Source organism: Erythranthe guttata, chromosome 8, assembly GCF_056151865.1.
Source record: "Erythranthe guttata isolate IM_541 chromosome 8, IM_541, whole genome shotgun sequence".
NCBI classification, from domain to species: Eukaryota; Viridiplantae; Streptophyta; class Magnoliopsida; order Lamiales; family Phrymaceae; genus Erythranthe; species Erythranthe guttata.
Genome location: NC_142540.1, coordinates 15,543,842 through 15,554,289, shown reverse-complemented (window position 1 = coordinate 15,554,289; position 10,448 = coordinate 15,543,842). Strand labels below are relative to the sequence as shown.

The 10,448-nt window shown below is 32.2% G+C and overlaps 1 protein-coding gene and 1 pseudogene across 2 annotated transcripts; one reads left to right on the top strand and one right to left on the bottom strand.

The window, feature by feature from the left end:
* Positions 1–4,087: 4,087 nt before the first annotated feature.
* On the top strand, positions 4,088–8,192 carry LOC105951258 (nucleobase-ascorbate transporter 1). 2 transcript variants are annotated; one of them, XM_088821963.1, is made up of 14 exons: positions 4,088–4,374; positions 4,868–4,965; positions 5,064–5,240; positions 5,369–5,469; positions 5,713–5,788; positions 5,868–5,927; positions 6,014–6,201; positions 6,323–6,419; positions 6,513–6,599; positions 6,756–6,814; positions 6,894–6,985; positions 7,163–7,240; positions 7,344–7,504; positions 7,597–8,192. In XM_088821963.1, exons 1-14 carry the CDS (start codon positions 4,299–4,301, stop codon positions 7,807–7,809), a joined length of 1,563 nt encoding a protein of 520 aa, XP_088678089.1. In that variant the 5' UTR covers positions 4,088–4,298; the 3' UTR covers positions 7,810–8,192. The 2 variants fall into 2 exon arrangements, with proteins under 2 accessions (XP_088678089.1, XP_088678090.1); XM_088821964.1 differs by having other exon boundaries at positions 4,108–4,374; positions 4,894–4,965.
* Positions 8,193–9,804: 1,612 nt separating this feature from the next.
* LOC148768606 (uncharacterized) lies at positions 9,805–10,307 on the bottom strand (annotated as a pseudogene).
* Positions 10,308–10,448: the final 141 nt, after the last annotated feature.

Below are 10,448 nucleotides of genomic sequence, written 5' to 3'. Positions count from 1 at the left end.
AGATTTTTTGGCATTTGCTAATAATGCATCTTCTGTGTCTAGAGTACTGGTCGGTATAGAGGTGAATCTCCAATATTTATATATACTAGATTGTTAGTTATAATTATTTATGCTAATAAATCAACAATCAGTACTTAACATTATCGTTTCCTGTCTCGACAGAATACTGCTTACTTGGCTAAAAAAACAAGGATTAGGAGTGACTGACGCCGTGTTGAATGTATTAAGTAACGCTGGTCTTACTAACAATAACCAGATATCCAAGAAAGTTATTATTGAATCGAGCAGTAGTTCAGTGTTCGAAAAGTTCAAGAGCAGCAGCAGAAATTACAAGCTTATTCACCTAATTAATAAGGACATAAGTGACATTAGGGGCGGGATCAAAATGTAAGGGGGTGGGGGCTAACTAAATTTTCGGGGTTCGGGGCAGCGCCCAAAAATATAGGTTCACGAGACATTGCAAAAATAAGTTTGTATTGAATATTTTTTTAATTAAAATGATATATATATATATATATATATATATTATAATTTTATCATATTTTAAGCATGACAAAAAATCTAAATTGATCCAAATTATTCTAATAATGTATTGTACTTAATATTTTGGGGATTCATTGCATCGTCTCATATTATTTTGTAGAGTCATTGATAAAAAAATTCAAAAATAAGTAAATATTCAAAAAAATTATTTAAAATAATAGAAGTTTTAACCATTTTATTTTCATTTTTGATATTAAATTTGATATATATATATATATATATATATATATATATATATATATATATATATATATATATATATATATATATATATATATATATATATATATATATATATATATATATATATATATATATATATATATATATATATATGGAGATGAAACAAAAAAAGCTTAAGAATTAAAATACATATTTACAAAAAACTTTAGGAGGGCCAAAAGTAATATTCAAAAAATACAATAACAAAATATCTATATAAAAAAAAATTAATCTTGGGGTGTCAATAGCCCCCTTGCCCCTTAATAGTTCCGTCAATGAGTGACATCTTGAACTCGACCATTTTGGAGATAATACAGTTTTCTAACGCTGTTGTTATCTCCAAAAGGTCTGTATTTACTACTAACCTAGCATATATTATAGGTAAAACGGACCTTGTACAAAAACTGCACGACTTCGATCTCAAAGTCTATGTGCAGTTTTCCAAAACGAGTTTGTGTCCCAGCCTTGGGACTTTTTGTACAATCCATGTTTGGAAATTTACTCCTACGTCGTTGCGATGGGAATTGACGGTGTCGTCACACCTTACCCTGCAACGGCTGCCGAATTTACAAGTAAGTCCTAGTGTTATTAATATAGTTGACAACTTTGATTTATTATTTATTTTTATCTACAGGGAACAGATGTCTAGGATACAAAGATGCCCCATTATATATGAGGCCTCCACAGCCGGTGGGCCTTATTAAATATATGACGGCCCAAGACTTGCCTCTAGCAAAGGCTCCAAATCCGATTCTAACGGACAAGGACGTGTTGGAGCCTCCTCTGCCATCTGTCAACGGCTCAATAAAGTTGATGCCTATGATTCTAGTGTTTCAATTGATTTTTATGTTTTTTTAATTTGTTGTATTAAAAGCAGTGTTCTAAAAATCGGCCGAGGCGGCCGATTAATCGGTCTCCGAGGCGGAGGCGGTCCAAAACCTTTACGATTTTAGTGTAAAGGTTTGAAAAATCGGTTTTTTGCCTGTGAGGCGGTTTTAGGCGGTCTGAGGCGGGCCGAGGCGGTCTGAGGCGGTCAAACCTTTAAGGCGGGTCAAACTCGGTGGGAAAAATCGGTCAAAAATCGGTTAAAAATCAGTTTTTTTTTTTTTTTTTTTTTTTTCTTTTTATAATTCAAAATAAAAGTTGGATTTTAATAAAAGAAAATATGAGTTTATGCCTTATTTTGTTTATGTTAATTGTTATTGTTAAAGAACTAATGATGTATGCCATGAATGTTTAAGAATAAATGTAAATTCAAAAAAATTGTTTTTTTATTTATATTTTATAAGGATATTTATGTATTATGATCTTATAATTATTAAACTTTTATTATGTTATTTAGATATATACATGATGGAGATATAACTATGTTTAAATATCTTTTTATATATGTTTGGAGTATTTATAAATAATATTTAGAAATATATTATATTAAATTTTAAAAATCGATTTATTTCCAATTTATCACAGATTAATCACCGTCACACCGATTAATCGTGAGTCGGTGCCTGACCGACTCGGACCCGATTACCGCTTTTTACAACCTTGATTAAAAGTAGTAAGTAGTGGAGACTGATTGTATCTGAATATTTTCCTTCTTTTAATGAACTGAAATGTTAAGGGGAACACTATTTCAAATCCCAACCAACTTTTGCTTACTTGAATACCAAAAAAATAAAAAATAAATAATTAATTGTAAATTACTTTAATACCCTTAATGAAATTAAAACCAAAAAAAATATTACAAATACTATTTTTCTTTCTTAAATACCAAATAATCAAAAACTCAAAAAAACCATTTCCCTCCTTACTCACAAACCCCTCACCTCCTCCATCTCCTTCTTCTCCCTCCCCAAAAACCCTTCTAAAAAATCTTCCTCACAACAAACCCTTCTAAAAAATCTCACAACAAACCCTTCTAAAAAATTTCAAAACTAAAGAAATTAAAATCTCACAAAACTTATAAAATTGAGTTATAAAACAATAATATGGTAGTATATATGAAAGGAGAACACATTAAGGTAAGTATCGATGTCTTTTTTGAGCTTCAAAGTCGATTTTGAAGTTTTTTTTTTTAAACCCGCCGGCAATTTTCGACACATACAGGTCGATTTTTTGGTCAATTTTCGACACCAACGTGTCGGGAAAAAAAAAAAAAAATTCGACACATACCTGTCGAAAATTCTCCAAATTTCGACAGGTATGTGTCGAAAAAATACTGTTGGTAAAAAAAAAAAATTGGAGATGTTTTGGAGGATTTAAGAAGATGAAAAAGATAGGGTTTAATTGGGTTGTCACAACAGTTACGAGCACGTACGGTGGCGTTCGGCGGCGGCGGCGTCGGCGGTGAGGGTTGGAGAGGAGAAGAAATGGTGGAGGTTTTTTTTTTACAACAAAGGGTTTTTTTTCTTTTTTTTTATTTGGTTTTTGAATAGGTAATTTCTAATAAAATTTGATATAATTGATATTTTGTATGAAAGGGTGTTTTTGTAATTTTCTTTTTATTTTGGTATTAAAGTAAGAAAAAAACTGATAAATATGTACTCAATTTTGGTTTTAAACTTGGTAGTATTCAAGTAAGCAAAAGTTAGTATTTGAAATAGTTGCCCCCAAATGTTAAATGTCGTTTCAAATTTACTAATGTCGTTTTGACTTTGACCCTGATTTTGACATATTTCTATTTTGATTTTGGCAAAATTCAAAACACGAAAACTGTAGTCCTTGAGTTAGCTTTCTAATCCAATTTAAATCCGCTAGATTGGATGACGTGTGACAAAGTTATGCATGAATTAATCACATTTTTAATTTTAGATACATCAATACATCAAAGTTGTGGGCAGTATCCATTGATTCATGTATATCTTTCTCGTCTGACATCAAATTTTTGTGATTCAAGTTGGATTAGAAAACTAACTCAGAATACTACAAATTCTATTTTTTGGGTTTTGCAAAATTTGCAATAAAAAATAATCAAAATCATGTTTGAAGTCGTAACGATATTATTAAAGCTGAACATCCCTTTAATGAATGATGATTTTAGTTTATAAAAAAAATAAAAAAAAAATAAAAGATTAAATAGGATTTAGGAGCCTAGAAAATTAAAAGAAAAAAATATGGAGTCCACTTTTAAAGTGGCAAGACTGTAAATAGGTTGAGAAAGAGTGGCGGATATGAAAAACAAAATAACGGATTTGGAAGAAATTCAAAAATAAAAAAGCCTATCGATCGCTTGATATGAGGAACGTAGTTAAAACTTAAATAAAAGTACTCCTCTCCTCTCCTGTATGTATATATATGTATATATGTATATATATATATATGCATTTATTTATATTCCATCTGTTTGCTTTGTGTGCAGTATATATACGACTGGCATATTTTCTTCTCCCTTTTATATATTCTTCTTCACTGCACTTTAATTCCCCAACTTTTCTTTTTTATCTGCTGTTTGTTGCTTTACCTTCCTTCGTTCTTCTTCGTTCTTCCTTCGTTCTTCTTCTTCTCTGATAATATTCACACAGAAACACACAGTAATGGGTGACATTTTACACCCACCCATGGAGCAGCTTCAAGACCTCGAGTACTGCATTGATTCTAATCCTCCATGGCGTACGTCTCATCTTTTTAATTTTAATTTTGCTTTCCCTTTTCACACACTACACACACACTAGACGTACACTTTGATCGGATTAATTGACGATTGCTGTGTGTTTGTGTGTGTTTTTCATTTGATCCTCCGATTTTTTACAATTTACAATTTAGAATATTCTATCTGTCCGTTGCTACTTGCTAGGTGGGGGTGGGGGTGGGGTTGGGGGGGTTGGAATTTGGCTTTAAAAGGGAAAAAAATTCAAAAAATCGGTGTTGTGTGGATTTAATAGAGAGTCATTTATTCAGCTGATAACAGCTATAAAATTTACGATGTCGGAATTAATGAATGTTCTATTCATGGCTTTAATTAGATTAATAATTTGGAATTTTTGATTTATTGCCATTTTTATCATGTGATGAATGTTTGAATGTATGGATGAGTTTTGATTAATTGCTCATTGATCCAAATGTAATTTTGATTCGATTTTTTTTGCCACCCGTGAATTTGCAGCTGAAACGATTTTGTTAGCGTTTCAGAATTACATTCTAGTAGTTGGCACAAGTGTGATGATCCCGACGTTGCTCGTCCCTATGATGGGTGGAAGTGATGTAAGTAAGCTGCTTTCTCTTAACTTTGACTTCACTTACTTACGAAGCTCGCTCGATTAGCTTCGTTTCTTACTCTAACATAGAACAAAATCAAACAGGGTGACAAAGCACGGGTTATTCAAACGTTGCTTTTCGTAGCTGGGATTAAAACCCTTCTTCAGACACTGTTTGGTACTAGGTTACCTGCTGTTGTTGGAGGCTCATTTGCTTATGTTGTCCCCATAGCATATATCATTAACGACTCTTCGTTACTACGGATTCATGACCCTCATTTAGTACGTTAATTTACCTGTTTCATTCGATCGATCGATCAATCAAGAACTTGCTTCACATATGATTATCAATCAAGAACTACTTGTAAGCATAAATAATCGGTCTCGTTCGAATATATATATTTCTGCAGAGATTTATGCACACTATGAGAGCTATCCAAGGAGCTCTAATTGTTGCTTCGAGTATACAGATAATCCTAGGATACAGCCAAGTATGGGGACTCTTTTCACGGTATATATATTTTTTCCATATCCAACTATTATATATATATATATATATATATATATATATATATATATATATATATATATATATATATATATATATATATATATATATATATATATATATATATATATATATATATATATATATATATATATATATATATATATATATATATATATATATTTTCGTCGGTGGAATATTCCACATATATATTCATGAATATTTAGCCTGGTTGTTTCTTCACAGCTTTTTCAGTCCTCTTGGAATGGCACCTGTCGTTGGATTAGTCGGTTTGGGCTTATTTCAACGAGGATTTCCTGCAGTAAGTCAAATATTAGATTATATTATAATATGTCTGAAAAATGTACAACTTATGACATGCTATATAATCTATTTTGCAGCTAGGAAATTGCGTGGAAATTGGTTTGCCGATGCTTATATTAGTTATTGGATTTTCACAAGTGAGCAAATTCCGAATGATTCAAGTTTAAAGTTTTTCGGGACATGCATTCATACAAGTAATAATAACAGTTTACCCTTTGTGCAGTATCTGAAGCATATAAAACCGATAAGGGACTTCCCCATATTCGAACGTTTCCCTGTATTGATCAGTGTATCTATTGTTTGGATATACGCTCTCATACTAACGGCTAGTCAAGCTTACCGTGACAAACCAAATGCTACTCAGATAAGTTGTCGTACTGACAGGGCCGGTCTCATTTCGACAGCTCCATGGTTTGTGGTTTTTTTTTTTTTTTTTATATATTATTATTTTGAGGGATTTTCTTACAACATTTGACTTAAGTTTTTCGCATGAATCGAATGTGTAATGTCTATTGTTTTTTTGTGTTTTAAGGTTTAAGTTCCCTTATCCTCTTCAGTGGGGTCCGCCTACTTTTGCAGCTGGTCATTCCATTGCAATGATGTCTGCTGTTCTTGTCTCAATGGTTGAGGTAATAAAAACATTTCGTTTTTTTTAACACTTACACTTAACTCAATTCAAATCCTCGTTATACGTATATGTTGACTTCAATTGTATTCTGTAGTCCACCGGAGCTTACCAGGCAGCATCTCGTCTGGCAATAGCCACCCCGCCTCCTGCCTATGTACTCAGTCGGGGCATCGGTTGGCAGGTACACCTGTTTATTACTCTCAACTCTGGTTTCTCGTCTTTTGAATTAAAAATAAAAATAAAATTTAAATATACTGAAGAATGCTGTAATAAATCCATTAAGTTTCATGTAATGCAATGGCGGCCTCTTAAAGAGCTCATGGCTTCATCTTTGCAGGGAATAGGTATTATGCTAGACGGTCTTTTTGGAACATGCACTGGCTCTACAGTCTCTGTGTATGTATATGATCAGTATATATTAATTAATATTATTCGGTTGGTAAAAAAACTAAAAAAATCGAGGACATATTTACAGGGAAAACGTGGGACTTCTTGGACTAACTCGAGTGGGAAGCCGTAGAGTGGTGCAGATTTCGGCTGGCTTCATGATATTCTTTTCCATCTTAGGTCATTATTGTGATCAGCTGGCTTTTCACCACACATTTATCATCTAATTGTTCTTGGATTATTATTAGTTCTATCACTACAATTATTACAAGTACTGTAATGACTGGTGAATTACGTTTTTACGTATGATAAATCATTCGCTTACATGTTCATTTTTTATTTATTTTTTTCCTGCAGGAAAATTTGGAGCTGTTTTTGCATCTATACCGTTTCCGATATATGCTGCATTGTACTGTGTTCTATTCGGACTTGTAGGTATGATGTTATATGTAAAACAAATTAAGAGTATACTTTTTTTCTCGAGATTTTAATCGATCACTTTTGTGACAATTTTTGTTGTTTACGTAATAATCTGCAGGTTCGATTGGCTTATCATTTCTTCAATTCACTAATATGAATTCCATGAGGAACCTCTTTATAATCGGTCTCTCACTTTTTCTCGGAATCTCAATTCCTCATTTTTTCGATGAGTATTGGACTCCTCATCGTCGTGGCCTAGTTCACACTAATGCTGGATGGGTGAGTATTGTTTTTCTTTTGTCGTCACACCGACAAAATAATTTACTCTCTTTAATGTTGTCGTTTATTTTATTTAATATTTGTTGTTGCAGTTCAATGCATTCTTGAACACGATATTCATGTCGCCTCCGACGGTTGGGTTGATGGTGGCAGTGTTACTAGATAATACGATAGAGGTTGAGAAGTCGAAGAAGGACCGAGGAATGCCGTGGTGGGCCAAGTTCAGAACGTTTAGAGGCGATAATCGAAACGAAGAGTTCTATACTTTGCCATTTAATCTCAACAGATTCTTTCCACCAACATAAGTAGATATATACATTGCTCCAACCTTTTTTCCTAAGTATGGTTGTCTTACTAATGAAGCTTTAGGTTTCTTTTTTGGGAAAAAAAGCCCTTTTTTCAGTTATTAATTAACTTGGTTAGATTCTATTTATTATATTATTATTCCCTTGAGGCTAGATTTTTTTCAGATATTAATTAACATGGTTAGGAGAACATTCTCTCTTGTTTCTTTAGCATCTCATTCGATTCTCTTTTTTTTTTTTTCTTCTTTTTAGGCATTGGTGTCTACTAGAGCCTCTAAATCAGTGCTTTTGTATGTTTTTATTATTATTATTTATTGAATTGTTAAACTTAAGGGAATAAACATATATAAATAACATCTCTTTACTCTTAGTCTTGCATGTAATTTACTTCTTTCATTTTTTTTTTTATATTCTCCTTATTTCTTCCATATCTTGCGGCTTGCGGTTGAAAATCAAATCAAATCGAGCTACTTGCTATGATTTAGATGTACCCTATACATATATATATATATATATATATATATATATATATATATATATATATATATACACACGTGGAGATAAAATAGAGTTGAAACTTGAAAGTATTAAATAATAATATTGATTTGTGAAAAATAATCCTTATTTGACAAGTTAACAATTAATTTCTAAAACAAATTAACAATTTTGGTAATGTACTCTCTCCGTCCCATAATATATGTTTCTTGGAGAGTTTTTCTTCTCTCAAATTACTTGTCACTTTATATTTTCAATGAAGTACTCATTGTTTTTTTAAATTTTGCCCTTCGTCATTCTTAATTAGTTAGTTGATACTCCCATCCATTTATTTTTAAGTGTCGTTTAAGGTAAAAGCACACAAATTAAGAAAATTATTAAATAATACTCCCTTCGTTCTATAATATCTGTCGCTTTGAATTTTTTTTGTTCCATATTATTTGTCACTTTAAATTTCCAACACTTCATTAATTACTTAATTTCTAATTTATACCCTAATGAACTATTATCAATACTCTTTTTTCAACTAATTATCTCTCTTATTAATTTTAAGACAAGGTTATTTTAGTCCAAATACATACATTTTCCTAAAATCAAGACACATTTAATAAAATTCTTATTCTTTGTGCAAAGCTAAAAATGACAATTAAAACAAAATGGAGAGAGTATTGATTTGTGGAAAATAATCCTTATTTGACCAAGTTACCCCTGTGTGGATTTCCATTTTATCTTTCTAATTTCATTAATTTATCATTAATGTTGGTGTAAAGTTGGAAAAAAATAATTAATTATACCTTGAAACTAACTCAAAATTAATGTGACTTTAATGTGACTTTAATATAAAAAAAATCTAAGGGTAAAATGACGCTTATGAAGAAATGGATGGAGTAAATAATTAACAATAAGGGTGAATTAATGATTTCCCATGTTTCTTGTTATAATATGTATATATTTATTGATTTTCTTAAATTAGAAATTTTGTTATAAATATACTAAAGAAACTCAAGTAAAACAAGAATATGGGAGATCAAATGTAAGTATAATAGAACATTTTCTTCTTATTATTTCTTGTATATTCGAGTGTCAAGTGTGAATTTGTCTATTACAAAGTTATTCATAAATAAGTCATATTTTGAATTTTAGATAATTCAAAACATCAAACATAATTACAGGCAATGTTCATTTGGTTAATATATATCTTTCTCATCCGACATCCAATTTCGATGATCCAAATTGGATTACAAAGTTAACTAAAACCCCTACAAATTCAATATTTCGAGTTTTGCAAAATTTAGAGTAAAAAAAAAAAAAATCAAAAACCGCATTTGAAGTTGACACTTAAAAACTGAAAAATTCTAGTAATTAAAACATGACTTGAAAATACTAAATTTGCAAATCATTGCATATCAAAATCAAACTAAATTTAAATCCCTAACCGATCAGCCAAAAATTATATTTGCAGAGAATATCCATTATGCATGCAACAAACATCATAAAAAATCAAATTGATATTATATTAGTCATATTATATTCGTTTAGGGTTTGGTCGGAGTATTGACCGGACCAAATCTTGCAGAACTTGCAGAATTCGATCTTGGAACCGATTGGGATTCGGGAGATTTTGGTGTAGTAGAGTTCGAGTGCACGATTCTTGGGCGGCGCGTGGATCGGACGGTGCCGTGGGGTTCGAGGGTTGGGGAGATGACGGCGAGGTGGAGCCGTTCTTGGCCGCCGTCTGTTTGGTTTCGTGGGCGAGGTCGGGGATGCTGATGGTGATGATGGCCTGGCCGTTGCGGGCGGCGGAGGAGGAGGGAGATCTGGGTGGCGACGTCGGAGTCGTGGAGGAGGGAGGTGGCGGGGGTTTCGGAGGAGGAGAGGTGCGGCGGGAGGGAGGGGAGGATGGCGGAGAGAGCTTCGATGACGAGGTGGGCTTTGGAGTACGAATCAGAGCATGTTATGTAGGGTTTGTGGTTGCTGGGGTGGTGGCGGTAGCGGCGGCGGTGGATTTTTCAGGGGATGAATTTATTACTTCTTCATCTTCCTCCATGGTTATGGAGATTTGAGATAATTTCTTTTTTTTTTTTTTTTTTTGAAATTTATGGTAATTTTGTTTTAGATGAAAGGAGAATTATGTGGATCTTTAT

Excerpts from the sequence above, each read along its gene's own strand:
- LOC105951258 (XM_088821963.1), top strand. The coding sequence starts at position 4,299 with ATGGGTGACATTTTACACCCACCCATGGAGCAGCTTCAAGACCTCGAG. Across the intron at positions 5,241-5,368 it reads GGATTCATGACCCTCATTTA|AGATTTATGCACACTATGAG; the intron begins GTACGTTAATTT and ends ATATTTCTGCAG. Across the intron at positions 6,986-7,162 it reads GATATTCTTTTCCATCTTAG|GAAAATTTGGAGCTGTTTTT; the intron begins GTCATTATTGTG and ends TTTTTCCTGCAG.